The sequence below is a fragment of the Sinocyclocheilus anshuiensis genome, unplaced genomic scaffold (genome assembly GCF_001515605.1).
Source record: "Sinocyclocheilus anshuiensis isolate Anshui unplaced genomic scaffold, SAMN03320099.WGS_v1.1 scaffold711, whole genome shotgun sequence".
Lineage (NCBI taxonomy): Eukaryota > Metazoa > Chordata > Actinopteri > Cypriniformes > Cyprinidae > Sinocyclocheilus > Sinocyclocheilus anshuiensis.
Genome location: NW_015552595.1, coordinates 155,882 through 173,982, shown reverse-complemented (window position 1 = coordinate 173,982; position 18,101 = coordinate 155,882). Strand labels below are relative to the sequence as shown.

At 44.9% G+C, this 18,101-nt stretch overlaps 1 protein-coding gene across 14 annotated transcripts in view; it reads right to left on the bottom strand.

Moving 5' to 3' along the window:
• LOC107665636 (receptor-type tyrosine-protein phosphatase S-like) overlaps positions 1-18,101 on the bottom strand; it is a 51,015-nt gene that overhangs the window by 15,363 nt on the left and 17,551 nt on the right. For 8 of the 14 annotated variants that reach the window (XM_016456572.1, XM_016456573.1, XM_016456577.1 and 5 more), the window contains 12 exons: positions 16,483-16,752; positions 15,251-15,832; positions 14,956-15,092; positions 14,637-14,781; positions 9,099-9,410; positions 7,537-7,730; positions 6,647-6,673; positions 6,103-6,220; positions 4,845-5,438; positions 4,244-4,338; positions 3,129-3,382; positions 468-555 (listed from right to left, as the gene is read on the bottom strand). In XM_016456572.1, coding sequence (XP_016312058.1) covers positions 468-555; positions 3,129-3,382; positions 4,244-4,338; positions 4,845-5,438; positions 6,103-6,220; positions 6,647-6,673; positions 7,537-7,730; positions 9,099-9,410; positions 14,637-14,781; positions 14,956-15,092; positions 15,251-15,832; positions 16,483-16,752 — 2,816 coding nt within the window. The remainder of the gene's footprint in view (positions 1-467; positions 556-3,128; positions 3,383-4,243; positions 4,339-4,844; positions 5,439-6,102; positions 6,221-6,646; positions 6,674-7,536; positions 7,731-9,098; positions 9,411-14,636; positions 14,782-14,955; positions 15,093-15,250; positions 15,833-16,482; positions 16,753-18,101) is intronic. The other 6 variants (XM_016456582.1, XM_016456583.1, XM_016456586.1 and 3 more) reach the window with 2 other exon arrangements.

Genomic DNA, 18,101 nt, shown 5'->3' with positions numbered 1-18,101 from the left:
TGTGTGTGTGTGTGTGTGTGTGTGTGTGTGTGTGTGTGTGTGTGTGTGTGTGTGTGTGAGCATGTGTGTGTGTGTTCACACTCTCTCACGCTCACATTCACCTGCTCGAGAAAGTCAAAGCTCAGGAGTTTCATACAATATCCCACATCCAGCAGAATGAGCTGAGACTGTATTTCAGTAGCGCTCAACACTCACACCAGTACAGTCGGCCGACAGAAATACATCACAGAACCCGCAGATCTGCAGCAGATCTCACACATAACAATACTAATAATCAGAGAGATGCTGAAGACGTTCTACCTGGTCAGAAGAGCAGATGTTGTCCATTTTGTTGACAATTTTCAGGGAGATGTGAAAAGATCCCAATTGGTCAAATTCTTTTATGAGCAATCACAGATTCTGTAGATCTGCACCAGATCTCACACATAGCAATAATAATAATCAGAGAGATGTTAAATTAGTTCTACCTCCTCCAGGTCCATCTCGTCTGGGCTCTTCAGATGCCGGATCACTCCTCTGGCTCTCTTCAGAGGAACCACCACCACATAGATGTTCCTGCAGGAGCACGAGAGAAACGCTGCTGAGGGTTCGTCACCGAGATCTCACACCAGCAGCTGACGCTAATGAACGCACGCGTCTCTGAATGCTAACGAACGTCTGAACGTGATGCAGACACCTGCTCAACACAAATGTTCATTTCAGCTGTTTGGATGCAACGTCAAAGTTCAGCTCCAGGAGAATACATTAACTGATTATATGTGTACCTTTGGATTAAAGCATCGCTCAAATGCATAAATGTAAATAAATACTAAATTATACTAAACTAAATTACTCATTAACGATTCTTTTAGCACTTTCTGACTATACTATTACATTGCAAAAAAAAAAAAAAGATTTTGTTACTCAGTATTTCTGTCTTGTTTTCAGTACAAACATTCTTAAATCCCGATACATTTACTGGATAAATAAATTGACTATTAGGTCTATTAGATCTTCAGTCCTGTTTTCTGAAAAATCGACCAGTTTATGCTTAAAACAAGAAAAAAAATATCTGTCAGTGCGGTAAGAAAAATAAATGTAATTCAAAGGGAAAAGACGTTTATTTTTCTGACTCCATTCACAGATATTTTTTCTTGTTTTAAGCAAAAACTCGCTTATTTTTTCAGGAAACAAAACTTATTATCTTTTAATTCCTTTTGCTTCTCAAGTAAATGTATCTTGATTTATTTGTACTAGAAAACAAGACAAAAATACTTAAGTAAAAAGCAGTTTTTTTGTAGTGTGTTGTCTGTTTTCATATTTATTCTATTCTTGGGTTTTTCTTCAGATAAGACCGGAAATAATGATTTGAGGTTCGGTGATTCAGTAAACTGATTCAGTGATTCAGTGAGTGAACCGTTTGAGAATCATTTGTGTGTTGTGTGCAGGGACTGAAATTAACTTTTTCACTCACCAGCCAATTTGGCTACTAAATTTTTAAGATACCGGCCATTCATAACTTCTACTAGCCAAAAAAAAAAAAAAACAGTTTGAGGCTGTCTACACTGGACGTGACAAAACGACCATTGCAAATCATTTTGTGTCAGAACTAGGGGTGTGCGATATTGACAAAAAATAATATCTCAATATTTTCTGTGATTTTATCGATAAAGATAATTAGACGATATTTAGCTGAGTGTGTTATTGTGCTGATATCTTAAGGATTCTGTGTGATCAGTCCACAGCAGTGATAGAAATTCATCTTTTCCAATAAGTTTAAATTGATTATTACCTTTTATGTGCATTTTTACTTTTATAAAGCCATTTTTCTATCATCTTTTGAGCAAAATTCTTACATGAAATCAGTATCAATAAAATTCATCTTTGCAGAAGTTGCATCTGAAGAGGCATTTAGATGTATTTACACACGTTAATGCAGCTCAGAGGGACATGGAATGGTTTAGCCTGCAGTTACAAACGCATAAATAATGTTTTGATATTTTAAACATGAAATGTTGAATACTGATATTTGAAATTATATTAAAACCACCAGTAGGTGGCAGCAAGTCACTGTTAATAAGTGAGTCATTGTGATTGAACCGAATCATTTAAACGTTTGATTCATTCAGGAACAAAATACCGTCATGTTGCTCAGAGACGGCAAAACAGCGCTGTGGCTGTTTGAAATGATTTTTGTTGGTGAAATAGAGCAAAAACAGACAATATGGTGTCTAAAACGTAAGTCTCTTGATATTAACTTCTTGTTTATTGAACTGTTGTATAAAATCAATATCACATTTGTAACCATGCTGATTTTTAAGAAAAAAAATGCACTCTTCGTGTGATATTGTTTAACTATATGAATTTATATAAATATATACATTTTCTGCCACCTTATCTTGAATTATGTGATCATTGTTAATGCATGTTAATAGACTGAATCATGCAGTGAAAGAACGCATTCTAAAAGCGCGCTCGCACTAAAGCTGTGTTGTCTAACCAGACTTCATCACGCCTCTGTAGGTGTGTTTCGTTTAATTTCTGCAATATACTCGATAATGTCATGATGTCTCACGAGTTCAGTATTTGCGCTAAACCTGCGCTGATTTGGCTTGCATGAACTTCCCCAAGAAATTAATGAGTGAACATAACTTACGAAAAGTAACCCGCTGAATTGGCTAGTGATTTGACAGCGTTACCCGCCACAGCTGATTTTTACCCGCATTTGGTGGGTGTTAATTTCAAACCCTGGTTGTGTGTAGTCAGCGAGGATGAGTTGTGTATTTATCATCTCTGTTGGGTTCACACAGATGGAGCATCATGTCTCTTGCTGCGGTGCTGCTGTTTGCTCGCACATGTACAGTATCTTCATGAACAGCGAGAAGCGCCGCGTGCGCTGCGCTGAGATAACGGCGCGTGCTGTAAATGTAAAGTGTGTGCGCTGCAGTGACTGAGCGTTGCATTGGGAGCTGAAGTGATTTTCTTCCTGAGCTCAGCAGCGGCCGCAGGAAGCAGCCAGAAACACAAATGGACTGCGGCTCTGAATTATTCACAGTGCAGCAGCTGCATGATTCCTGCACGTATGTGTGCGCATGTCATGCATGATTCATCTGTCCTCAGGTGCGTGTGCATGTAAGCGCTGCTCGCACCTGACGCTGCTCCTGGTGTCCAGCGAGGGCAGTATGATGGTGACCGTGGCTTCGGTCTCTCGCGTGTGGTCCACCTCGGGCCGGCGGATGAGGATGGGAGGAGATGTCTTGGCGTGAATGCGGTGTCTGAGGCCGCCCATGTTCCCCTCAGGGCTGGTGATCTTGAAGTCGTAGCTGGTGTCCGGCTGCAGGTTTGGGATCACAGCCTTCCTCGGACGCGCGTCCACCTCCATCTTCTGCCGGTTGTACTCCACCTGAGAAAGAAAGCAAAACTCACAAACGCTTGACAATGACATCAGCCGGGCTTTCTCAGCCAGAAGCGCTCAAAGGCCTGGTTTACTAACCCCAAAACAGATGCGCTGCAGTCAGGTTTAGTGAATCTAAAAACATCCTGCCGTGTTTGGGCTGGTTTTCGCAGAAACTGAAGCTCTGCTTCAAACCCCAGTGAGTCAAAATGTCACTGGATCTTCTCTCTGCATGCAGGATCATTTAGTCTGCTTAAACCTGCCCCTTTCTTACACAGCAATGCACGCTTACATTCTGTTTTTGAGTGCCTCGCTCTCATCTCAACATTCAGTCAACAACCAATGCATAGAACCGAGTTTGTCGATAATCTGTTACATGAACACAACATGAAAGAAAAGATCTGTTGCAACTTCTGTTTCAAGACGACTTTGAGGCATCAGAGCTTCCAATCTATTACAAGATGCATCAGTAGCTTTCAGTTTCATTTATTGATAAGACAATCCCAGAATACACTGCAATAACCTGAAACATTTATGCCGATAAATAAACTGCACTCATTGAGCCATTTCGATCTTATTTTCAATCAAAACTGAGATACATTAACCAAAAAACAGTTCTAGTGAGTTCAAGGTTTGTTTTTGACTTCAGTCATAATCAGTGACGACATAATTGAAATGCTTGGCATTGTGTTGATGTGTTTCCTATTGAAAGCTGGTCGATGTGCTACTTACTGCTAGCCTGAGTCAGAGGCAGGTGCTGTTTATAACGTAAGAGGACGTCTGCATTCTAGAGACGGCAACAAATGAACTAAAAGCCACAAACTAATACGCATGTGTTCACAGACGTGCAGGGATTGCTGCGAGACTCACAGTGAAGCGATAGGGGGCGCTGCTCTCCGGAAACTCCCACGTCAGCAACACACTCGTCTTCGTCGCCAGATTGACCAAGAAATTCCTCGGCACGTCTGTCCAAAAACACACACACATGTAACACACATGAGACTCAGTGATGCAGGAACTCGAACACACACACAGATCCAGGACCGTGAGGAAGCAGACGTGCGACCGTAGAGGCCTGTGCAGGGAATTGTGGGGGATGTAGAAGGTGAGCGTATGGATCCGGTGAGAGCTGGCCCAGATTCACTAGCTGCTATTGAAGGTTATTTTGAAGGAAGGAAGTCGGGGTGAGACACAAACTCAATCACACACAAACAAACATTCATTCATTTGTGCCACACCGCAAACTGGACTGGGAAGTGTTGGGAAATATAGTCATGAAGGAACTCAGTCATACCATGAACCTGAACGCTCCTCCTCCGCGACGGACTGTGACTGATGCCTGAGCACTTACCTGCAGCCGCACACATTCACACCTGCACTGTGACGGGTCGGGTCAGGTGGGGTTAGTGTCGGTGGGATCTCAGGGTTTAGTTGTGTGGCTCACCCAGGCGAGAGCACCTGAGCGCCTTACCTGTGTCGAAGGCCGTGGTTCGGTACAGCACCTGTGGGCTATACGGGCCTGACCCGGCGCCGTTATGAGCCGATATCCTCACAGCGTACGCCCGGTCAGGATTCAGCCCGTGAATGGTGTAGCTGGATGCATCCGCCGGCACCATCAGCGTGTGCGGTTCAACGCCACCACCTGCTTCCTCATATGTGAGCGTGTATCCGGTAAAACCGGTGTTCCGTTCCGAGTCGTTCGGCGGAAACCAGGTGAGCTGCAGCGAGCAGCAGGTGGCGTTGACGTGCTCCGACAGCTGCGGAAAACCTTTCGGAGGAAACTCAGGCACCGAAAGCTCCTCCTGAGCCTCTTCGCTGTAACCGGAGCGCCCTCTAGCGGCCAGGAAGAATGAGTAAACGCCTCCAGGACGCAGGCCGGTCACGTTGTGTTGACGCTCCTCAGGTCTGAAATCCAGAGAGACAGACTGAGAGTTGTTTTTAAGGTCGTAGGTCAGACGAAAGCCCAGGATCTCCAGCAGAGGGTCGGAGGATTGTTGGGGAGTCCAGATCAGCGCAGCGGACGTCTCATTAACCAGCTGCACGGACAGAACGGGACGAGCAGGTACTAGAGGACACAAAGACACACAAACTCTCAGTGATCAGTGCTGTCTTCTGATTGGACAGGGCAGCTACAGTGGTGACTGTTGATATATTGTTGCAAAAATGAACCATATGTAACTATATTATCACACAGCTCTATATATAAAGTTATATATAAGTTCAATTGTTTACATCATCTCAAAATAACTATATTATCGTCCAGCTCTAATCTGCTAAATGCGAGGCATGAAGGCATGAAGATATAATAAACATTAACATCATGATTTTCTGTGAAGCTGCTTTGAAACATTGTGTTTTGTAAAAAGCGCTGTATAAATAAATTTGACTTGATCTCACTGCACAGCTGATAACATTCAGCAACAATTGTATCCTTCATATTTTTATTATGTGGAAATTGTTTTATCAAAACAATAAGAGACCTGAGGTGGGGTTAAATAGTGAATAAAGCCCCGCCCTCCAAAGACATGTCAGCCAATCCAATGTCAGGAACGCACACAATGACTAACTGTGTTTCTGATTGGCTAGAGAACTGCGAGTCTTTTGTTCTGTTAAGTCTAGGGACAAAAGACTGGTGACTGACACACACCCGTTTCACAAACAGCACCTTCAACTGATCTGAAACAGTCTGTCTGTCCCTGAACGTCTCAACACACAGATGGGCGACTCACATGCGACGGGCGTCTGCACCAGATGAGCGACGCTTTGTGCTCCGTCACCTTTAATGGTGTAAGCCGCCACACTGATGGAGTACAGCGTCTCAGGCTGCAGATCCTCCAGCATCAGCTCCTATACACACACACACACTCTCTCACACACACATACTCTCTCACACACACACACACACACACACACACACACACACACACACACACACACACACACTCGAATCATTCAGTGCCAGAAACTTCAATGCAAACATGAGTACTGATCTCTGACCTGACACGTGCTCTCGTTATACTGTATGTTACTGCCGCATTCATTCATTCATTCTCTCCAGCAATATTTTGCTTTCATAAACTTCTCAGTCCATGATCTGTGTTCGAGAGGCTCTATGAAAGCACTCTCCAGTGTGAGAGGTTCACACACACACACACACACACTCATGCAGTGAAGCGGTTCAGATCCAGCGGCTCAGATGGGCTTTGAAATCTTTCCGTCTCAGCTGTGCTTTCATTAGCTGCTCTGAACATTAAAGCTGAAGTTCATACTCACGTATTGCGCCGTCTCATCCGTGTCCCTCTAACGGCGCGGCAGCACAGAGATGTGAGAGAATCAGTGATGAGAGGAGGAGAAGGAGGGAGAGATTCATTTAGTGAAAAGACGAGCAGTGAGCAAGAGAAGAGATGAAGCGAGATTCATTCAGTGTTCGTTCATTCAGATCAGACTGATTCTGTGCCATCTAGAAAACTAACAGGCAGTGTAAATAAATACAAATAATATTTAGCATTTATTGTTATTTTGTATTTTGAATGATACTTTGAATGTGGTTTTGGCCAGTATCGTGTAAAAAGATTCAAAACTTCAAACTAAATTTTGACGAAACTGCATCCACAACCCATTTCACTTCTGTTATGTGATGCATTTCTGAGCGAAACGGGACATTGAATGAGAAATAAATGTAGGTCAGGCCGTGATTTTCTCCTGCTGGATTGACGTGAAAGTGTGCTTCAGCGGCTTCATGTAGAATAACAGCCGCTGATGAGACGATCACAGGAAGATCAGAAACACGTATTACGAAAGGAAATAAGATCAATTTTAATTTCATGTTGACTGAAAACATTAATGATTAAGGACCTAAAAACAACTAAATCACACCATTTATCATCTTTGGTGAGGCCATTTGTAACTTGAATGAATGTGCGAGCCTCCTGACAGTCTGTTATCACATTATTTTAATGTATCATCATAATCATAAACACACCAGTGTGTAGCACAAATAGTGTTACATTTTCTTATACTTTGCTATTCTTTTAGTTATTCACCTATAGTGGCTAACAAATCGCAAGTCTTTACCAGAAATGGCTTCTGCGTTGCAAATCAAGGTTGAATAACGGTCATATATTGCTGAGGGTGCGGCGCGGTCTGCGGGGTCGTGACCTCACCTGCTCATCGTCCAGCATCATGTCTTTGATGCGCGGCAGGCCTAGCGACTCCCCGTGCTCCATGCGCGCATAGTGAACCTGGTAACCGCGGATCTGCCCGTTCCGTTGCCCTGGCAACACGGAGCGCCACGACACTTTAACAGATGAGCTGTTGATGGGCTGGACTTCCACCTGACGGGGCGGAGCTCCTGGCACTGCACACACACACACACACACACACACACTCTCTCACACACACACTCTCTCACACACACACACACGGCCGAGTCTGATGTCACTGCAGAACCTTTAAAGAGCCAGTACAAAACATCCACACACTGCAGCTTTAGGGCATGTTCACACTTGTAGTTCTCTTGTTCCAGACGAAAAACAAACATGACACATTTAGTTCAGGTTTGCTCAGTGTTTACACTGACATTTTTCACACTGAACCTAAAGATACAAAACAAAAGGCTTAAGGATACAGTCACAGCCTGATAGAACAGGTTTTATGACCTATACTTTGCAACAAAACTAAAATAATGCAGCATGCTGGGCTGAATTCACTAGACGAATGTGTGCATTCATATTTCAGTCCAGAGTTTGTTAGGAAGCAGAAAAGGTGGGTCTGTTAGATATTAAGTCTTGTTATCTAAAAAAAATCAACCAAAATGAAGTGAGTTTATGCTTAAAACAAGAACAAATATCTGTCAGTGCTAAACTTTATCCATAGGGAAAACAAGTTTATTTTTCTGAGCCGACTGGCATATATTTTTTGTTGGTTTAAGCAAAAACTCACTTTATATTGATGCATGTTTTTCAGAACACAAGACTTAATATCTTAAAGGTGCACTAAGTGATTTTTGAAAAATGCTTTTGACCACCGAGTCCCAAAACAAACTCGCAGCCAATCAGCAGTAAGGGGGCGTGTCTAGTGATGATGAGGAGAAGAGAGCGCTCAGTGAGTGCACAGGACGGATATTAGCAGATCGACTATAGATAGAAAAAGAGGAACATTTCAGAGGAACAAAACATTAAAATGAAGGGTTATGATCAGGCAAGAGGTAGAGCCGGGTAAATATCGGAGCAGCTTTCCAGCAGTGGAGAGAACTCAAGGAGCGGAAGGGAATCGGATGCAGAGGTTGCTTTGTTTATTCTTGATAGGTGAGTTACGTTGACTTTGCTTTTTCACACAAGTTTTCTGTGTTGGCTTTTGCTCGAATATGCTGCGGCTGGCAGGCATAGCAGATCCGCTATCGTCGCTGCCAGGGTTGTGTACGTACATGTGGGGCGGAGTTATCAAAATAGGGGCGAGGTCCTGTTGGGCTATGGGCGAGTTTGTTTTGGTGCTTTTAAATATCAACATCGTTTTGCAAAAATCACTTAGTGCACCTTTAAGTCATTTTGCTTCTCAAGTAAATGAAAGCCTTGATTTAAGAATGTTTAGATATTTGTGCATGAACTCTGCTCTGAAGAACCTCTAACGAAACTCCAAAGAACCGCTGTAAAGCACCCTGAACAGACCTAAAGAAGAGGGTATGGTATGCTGAACCATAGAAGAGCGTGGTGATGTGAGATTTTACCATCTTCATCTGTTCTGCATTCTACAGCCGTGCTCTCCGGTCCGCTGCCCTGCTCCGTGATCGCCGCCACCGTGACGCGGTACCGACTCCAGCGCCGCAGGTCCGTCAGGAGCGTCTGTCCCGAGTCCGGCTCCAGATGCAGCGTCAGCCGTGAGTCAAACTCGCCGGTGTCACCGCCGCTGACCCCATAACGCACCTCGTACCCCAGCAGCGCCGCGGTCTGCTGGTCCTCCGCGGCCGGAGCCCAACTTACCCCCAGCGAGGTGGAGCCGGCGGCGGAGCAGCGGAGCTCACGCGGAGGAACCGAGGGCTCTGACAGGAAGAGCGGAGGAGGAGGAGGAGGAGCGGAAGAGAGTCGAAATACATCACAGAACATTGAGGAAGGTGGAGGAGGATAAAGAAACAGAAATAAAGCAAAATAAATCAATGCAACATAAAGACCAACGCACAGGATGAGATGCACAGGCTACAAAAATAGTATAGATGAAAACAGATCAATAAAACTAATTATGAGGCTCGAATTACATTCAACTTAAAAGATAAATGATGCAAACAAAGGAAGGATGAAGCAAAATGAAATGAAGGATGTGTTGTGATGCAGAGATGGAGGAATAAAGTGTCTGTCTGTCACGAAACAAGCATCCAATCAACATATTGACCAGAACAGACAACCTAATTATAGCACCGCCAAGCGTGTAACCGATAGCAGCACTGTTGCCATGGAAACACGCTTGATGGATGGAGCGTGCTTCGGTCCAGGATCAGAATTCCTGACCAGATGGTGACAGACGGTCCGACTGAAACCCATCGGGGTTATGGAGGAGTTTACGAAGTTTCTCCTTTAATTAGAAATCTGATGAGGTTCCGCAGCTCCTGAAAGATCACACACTCTGAAAGATCTTCTGAATAATACATATTCTACTCTTATGGTGAATAATCAGGAATAATAGCATCTGTCCTCCTCATTACCTCACCGTTACTGTATCTGATCACTCAACAGACATCAATGTGATGATCTGACACTGAATGAACAAATGTAAGTCTGCCTGACGACAAAGTTACAGCTTGGTTTCAATAATCCTCTAATATCAGAAAGCATCTGGTGAACGCAGAGCATCGCTGCACTAACTCTGATCTCAACCACAGCTGAATCATTCTGACGTTTATACTTGAGTGGTTATGAACGATAAAGCAAAAGAAATCACAAAAACAAACTCAACTGGATGTGGATCTAATGAGAACAAAACAACTGAAACTAAAAAATAAGGAATCAGTCTGGAGAACAGCAAAACACATGAAGAGAAGCTGATGATGTAGAGTACATACCTGCTCCTGTGTTCGGCACACAGACCTTCTTACCATCACACACACACACACACACTGACACACACACACACACACACTGACTCACACACACACACTGACTCACACACACACACGCACGCACGCATGCACACACACACCGACACGCACACACTGACACGCGCACACACGCGCACACACACACACACAGTCGCCTTAAGCCTTATTCTGAGCTGAAGTCTTGGTCGAATATGAGCATATAGAATTGTGGGTATTATCTGTCATTAATCCTGCGGTTAATGTGGGGCTTTAGTCTCCGTCAGTGACCAAAACCTTTCCAGCCGAACGGCACAACGAGAGCTGAGAGAGTTATTAAAAATAACAAGGGATCCGAGATGTTCTCATAATCAATCAAAGAGATAAGATTCTCGCCGCATTGGTTCCACGGCGCTGCGACCAGCCTCTGTTCTCGCACATGCACGCTCATGTAACACAATAATTAAACTGACATGGAATAATTCAATTATCTTTATAGAATGTGGCAAGTAAAAAATTAACTGCAGATGTGTAATTGCTTTCAAAAACTGTTATCTGAGAATAACAATAATCTGACATTTCCGATGTCAGAGAAAGTGCAAGAGGATAATTGGGCTCATGTGTGTTTGTGCTGGAGCTTCAGTGAGACGCTCCAAACCTTCAGACGCTCGGATGACATTTCAGCAACATGCTGGACCACAAAACAGCAGAAAAATCCCATGGACACGAACACCCTAGCAACCACATAGCAACACACTAGCACCTTCTCAGAACAACTGAGAAAATGCATAGCAACAGCTTGGCAACCACTCCGAATCCTCTAGAAACTAGCCACAACACCTACAACCACCCACAACACCCTAGCAACCACTTATAACCACACACAACTCCTTAGCAACTACTCACAAAATCTTAACACCACCCTAGCAAAAACATTTAACCACTCAATAGTATAACTGGCAACCCAAAAACATACCACACTAGCAACCACCTGTAACCACCCACAACACACTAGCAACCTCTTATAACCAACCATAACACCCTAGCAACCACTCCCAAAATCCTAATAACACCCTAGCAACTACATCACCCTAGCAACTGATCCCAAACCCCTGATAACACCCTAGCAACCACAATACCCTAGCAACTGTTCCCAAAACCCAATAACACCCTAGCAAACACCTATGGTCAAATACAACACCCTAGCAACTGTTCCCAAACCCCAAATAACACCTTAGCAACCACAGCACCCTAGCAACTGTTCCCAAACCCCTAATAACACCCAAGCAACCACAAAACCCTAGCAACTGTTCTCAAACCCCTAATAACATTCTAGCAGCCACAATACCCTAGCAACTGTCCTAGCAACTGTTCCCAAACCCTAATAACACCCTAGCAACCACAATACCCTAGTGACTGTTCCCAAAACTCAATAACACCCTAGCAACCACCTATAGTTAACCACAACACCCTAGCAACTGTTTCCAAAACCCTAATAACACCCTAGCAACCACCTTTTGTCAACCACAGCACCCTAGCAACTGTTCCCAAACCCCTAATAACACCCTAGCACCCCACAACACCCTAGCAACTCTTCCTCAAAACCCTAATAACACTCTAGCAACCACAACACCCTAGCAACTATTCCCAAAACCCTAATAACACCCTAGCAACTGTTCCCAAAACCCTAATAACATCCTAGCAACAACAATACCCTAGCGACAGTTCCCAAAACTCAACACCCTAGTAACCACCTATAGTTAACCACAACACCCTAGCAACTGTTTCCAAACCCCTAATAACACCCTAGCAACCACAACACCCTTGCAACTATTCCCAAAATCCAATAACACTCTAGCAACCACCTACTGTCAACCACAACACCCTAGCAATTGTTCCCAAACCCCTAATAACACCCTAGCAACCACAACACCCTTGCAACTATTCCCAAAATCCAATAACACTCTAGCAACCACCTACTGTCAACCACAACACCCTAGCAACTGTTCCCAAACCCCTAATAACACCCTAGCAACCACAACACCCTAGCAACTGTTCCTCAAAACCCTAATAACACTCTAGCAACCACAACACCCCAGCAACTGTTCCCAAAACCCTAATAACACCCTAGCAACTGTTCCCAAACCCTAATAACACCCTAGCAACCACAATACCCTAGTGACTGTTCCCAAAACTCAATAACACCCTAGCAACCACCTATAGTCAACCACAACACCCTAGCAACTGTTTCCAAACCCATAATAACACCCTAGCAACCACCTTTTGTCAACCACAGCACCCTAGCAACTGTTCCCAAACCCCTAATAACACCCTAGCAACCACAATACCCTAGCGACTGTTCACAAAACTCAATAACACCCTAGCAACCACCTATAGTCAACCACAACACCCTAGCAACTGTTTCCAAACCCCTAATAACACCCTAGCAACCACAACACCCTTGCAACTATTCCCAAAATCCAATAACACTCTAGCAACCACCTACTGTCAACCACAACACCCTAGCAATTGTTCCCAAATCCCTAATAACACCCTAGCAACCACAACACCCTTGCAACTATTCCCAAAATCCAATAACACTCTAGCAACCACCTATTGTCAACCACAATAACCTAGCAACTGTTCCCAAACCCCAAAGAACACCCTAGCAACCACCTATAGTTAACCACAACACCCTAGCAACTGTTCCTCAAAACCCTAATAACACCCTAGAAACCTCTTCAAACAACCCACATTACCCTAGCAACCAGGTACGGTGTATCTGTGTGAGCAGCAGCTGAGCAGCTCAGAGTTCAAGTTCAATCTCACAACCTGTGATATGGAAAACAGGTGAAAAGACCCCAAAGCACACAAATACAACAACAACAACAGCGCCACCTTTAACCTCTCTCACTCTCATTACATTGAGCTGCTTATATCACAAGATGGCAACCATAAGCTGTTTGAGCAGCTCAACTGAAACAGCCAAGAACACAGCGAAAGAACAACTTAAATTCCTGCTGTTTGCCTTCAATGACAGAAAGTACTTCAGCATTAAACTGCAGGACTGTGTACAACATCCAGACTCATTCATGCTGGATCAGATGCAGCTCCATCCACAGATCCTGCTTGGGGAAGGTTTCGTGGAATAATGAGGAGAGTCTTACGGTTGTTCGGTCATCTTCACTTACCGTTTACCGTCCTGGAAAACACGAGCTTTAACAGCGTTACTGAAGAGCTGCATGACACCTAAGAAGAGCACTTCATCATCAACACAGACACAACAACACACACCGCTGGAGTTACTATCACTTCATTGGGTCCAGAGCTGAAAAGACACTGAATCGAAGGAGGAAAAGAAGAAAGAGGTAAAAAAAAAAAAGGCAGAAATCTAAAACACAAATCCCATCCAGTCTGGTTGTGGCTCTGACTTCTGCTTGTTTTTAGGTACTTGTGGACATACACATCACACACACCAATGCATTTCACAATGACGCATAGATGGACAGATGGATGGATGGATGGATGGATGGAGGAAGGGAAAGATGAATATAAACAGAATCGGGGGGATTCAACCGTTTGTGCCACTTTTGTGGCCAAAAACCTTCATATTCACTAACCAGCAGTCCAGCACTGCACCAGGAGTATTTGATTGTCATTCTGTTCAGTGCAAACACACCTCATGATAAAATATTTTGACTATGTTTGAGCCATTATCTGATTTGAATAAACACAAGACAGCAAGTGCAAATGAACGACGCTATCGGCAAATGACATTCACTCGTTGAATTCCCCCGCATCACTGGCAGCCATGATGAAACAAGTTTGTTGCATTACTCTTTCATTTCCTCTCTGAAAGTGACAACTGAGCAAAGAAACTACAGATTAATTAGTGCGATTCATCCTCTGCACCAGCCCTGCCTCTTCCCATCCAGACCAACAGCCTGTAAGAACCATGAAAACCGATCTAGAGTCACAGGTCACTACAGCAGAACGCACTGTCTGACTGCAGCTGTGGATGGAGAAACCGAGGAAGGGCTGGCGCAGAGATGTTACTGCGTCACACACCGTAAGAAACGTCCTGTCAGGTAAAGTATGCTTCATGTGGTAACAACACCTCAATCAACTGGTTCTCAGTCAGAAACACAAGACCAATCTGGTTACACCAGTCAAAGTCTTTATAAGGGCTCTCACACATACTTGCTTGCGCCGTGCGTTGGTTGATCTCGTTGGTGAACGCGCCGATACCTTTGTTGGAAACGGCAGCCAGAGAGAAGCTGTACTCGGTGTTGGCGCGCAGACCCTCCACCACATACGAGGTTCTGGGCTCAAAATTCCTCTTCTCCTGTTTGTTTGAAAGATTAAAGACTCTTTCAACACAATGCATTTGAAAACACCACCATTATTCCAACAAGTTGATGGCAATACCATTGAAACCTCAAGTGTTTCTCAGTGGAGCACGTTCTCACCTGAACGTACCATGCAGTGGAAAAGCGCCATTAGTGGAGCACATTCTCACCTGAATGCCGAGCTCTGGAGCTTTGTAGATGAGTTCGTAGGCTTTCACGGGCTCTTTGGAGTAAGCAGGTTCCCAGGTCAACTCGACGCTGGTGTCGGTCACTTTACCCACCTGGAACTTCCCTGGCTGCCCAGGAACTGAAACACAGATCAGAAACGCATTAGAAACCTGCGTTAAATTAGTGCATGCCATTCATTAATGGAGCGGCACTAAAGGAGCTGTGCAGAAATGTTCAGATTGTACCAGTTCACCATGCAGATTCAGCTCATGTTCGAGTTGGTTCCCTACAACTCACCTCCAGGTCTGACTTTGACGTGGACGGGGTCAGAGAAGGGCCCATCTCCCACGGACGTGAACGCCAGCACACGGATGGTGTACGTCTCGGACGGCACGAGGCTGTGGATGGTCGTTATCATGCTGTCCTGAACGTTGTGGATCTGCCAGTTGCTCATCGGCTGTGAAGGGTCCATGGTGTAATAAACTCGATAGCCCTTGATCAAGCCATTGGGCTCCTCCGGCTCGTCCCAGCGCACCATCACTGCGTTCTGTGATAAGATGCGTGCCTGGATGTTCCGCGGCGGGCTGGCGGGCGCTTGCTCTCCGGTCCGAGCTTCCACTTTGTTGCTGGGTGGCCCCTGGCCGATGGTGTTGACGGCGGACACGCGGATCTCGTACTCGGTGTTGGGGTACAGGCCGCCGATGCTGTAGCGGGTGGTGGTGATGGAGTCCACCGTCTCGTACTTGCTGTCTGGGGATTTGGCACGGTACTGGATGATGTAATAGGAAACAGGGTCAGGGTTACCGGAGTCCCAGGTGATGGTGACACTGGTGGGGGTCGTCTCCGTGACGACGGGGGTGCCAGGAGCTCTGGGCAAAGCTGCAAAGAGAGCGGAAAACTGCACTGCTCAAAGGTTGATCATTCCTCAGGAGAGTCTCAGTTAAGTTTGAGAAATTGTTGAGATCTCTACTGAAATCTACAGGAGATGCACCAGAAATTAGGGGTCTAAAAAGCAGATTTCTCCATCTCAGGGCTGTCTAGGTAAAACAAATAAGATATCATGAGATTAAAATGGACTGCTTACAGAATGTCTGGAAACTCATGATGTTGTTTCCATTTACTTTTCAGTCAGTAACAAAGCCCACTTTGTGTCCACACACACATTTAGAACCTTTTCTCACTTCGTTAGACTGGATAAAATTAGATATTCTTTCCATCGACCCAACAAGCTCTAAAATACATACACATTCTGCAACTGACTGATTAATCTTTTCTAACCAACGGCACGGAATATTTTACTTCCACATCACCTTCTGGAAAACATCCTGCATAGAATTTAGTTTGTACTTAGTGTGCTTACTATATTGTTTATCTATGTTTGCACAGTTTAGTCTTTTACTTTCATGCATTAAACTGATTATTTATATTTTCCATTATTACTCCCATTTTTGGGGGGTTGCTTGCTTTTTCTCCTGTTCATTATGCAGAAAAAATGTGATAATTGCTCATTAAAAATGACCTTTCCTTACACTTAACAATAACTTGCGCCACGGACTCAATGATTCCCAGGCTGCTCATGGCGACGCAGGTGTAGTTGGCCGACTCGCGCACGCCGTTCAGCTCCAGAACGTTTCGTCCCACGGGCATCTCTTCCTCCGGCGTCAGGTCCTCAGAATTCAGCATCCACTTCACGTAGGGCATCGGAGAGCCGACCGCGACGCAGGTGATGTTCACGCTGCCGCCTGGCATGATCTCGTGGCTCACGGGAGGGATGGTGAAGCGAGGGGGAACGCGCCGAACTGGAGCACAAACACAAGGAAACAGAGGAGAACCAGGTAACAATGACAGAAAATGAACGTTCTGGTGAAAGACTCATATTCAAGCTGGCAATGCATCATTATAGCTAAAATGACAAGTTGCTAAATATAAGCGCTGGCTAGCAGATGGAACGGAATAATACTGTGTAAGGAGCCGGAGAATCTGAATTCGAGCTAAAGGTCAAAGCCGTGTTTTCATACAAACTGATTAACGCGCCCATTTCTACAGGCGCATCTCTCAACCGTCCTCGTTAAGTTGAGGATGAAAAACACAAGCGAGAGAGGAGCGTTAAACGCAGACGCTTCTCTGTTCTCATTCCGAGCTCAGCTGGGAGGCAGAGAAACTGTAATGATGCATATTTATTAAAACCCGCTCTGTTTGAACGAGCTGTATTTCGGCCCGAGCTCCCTCCATTTCCCATAAGCCTTCAGAAACCTGAGATGCTGCTGCCCTCAGGGACGATGGAGTCGACCCAGTGAAGCCCTTTCAAGCTCTGTGATCAATCGCTGCAGATATCAACTCTATAGACCCGCGCTGGGAAAGCAGGTGTTTGATTGGGGTTGGTTTCATTCCCCGGTGGATCAAAGTGGAAGAGGAGGGCGTGACTGAGAGCTGCATGGGTCACCTGCATGCCTGAACACACCGCAGCAGCACGACACCACAAACAACGCTTCGAGGGAGATCTACAGCTAACACACAGAGCGTATGTTCAGCACACGTAAACGGAACAGCCGTGAAACATTTCTGCACCTACTAGTCAATATGTTAACTAGTGTGTGTGTGTGAGAGAGAGAGTGTGTGTGTGTGTGTGTGTGTGTGTGAGAGAGTGAGAGTGAGTGAGTGAGTGTGTGTGTGTGAGTGTGTGCGTGTGTGTGTGTGAGTGTGAGTGTGTGTGTGCGTGTGTGAGTGAGTGAGTGTGTGAGAGTGTGTGTGTGTGTGGTGTGTGTGTGTTGGGTGTGGTGTGTGTGTGTGTGTGTGTGTGTGGAGGTGGAGATACGAACAGCAAACAGGAATATATTCTTCGACAAATCAGATTCTTCTGCAGCAGAATCTAACGCTCCGCAGGGAAATACTGTGTTTACTGCTGGAAGATCTACATCTGACTGCGAAAATAAATAAATAAATAAAAGAGACAGCGAGCAAATGTGAGAAACGATGGAAGTTATGCTAATCCACTGAGTTAACGTGGAGCGCTGCCAACCCCGCATCCAGAAACAGAGATGAAATGCATGAGAGAGAGAGAGAGAGAGAGACGAGGAGGATAAAAGAAAGACTACAGCTCGCTGAATTCTTAGCGGCGGTGTGAAATCGGCAGGTCATTGTAGGAGTT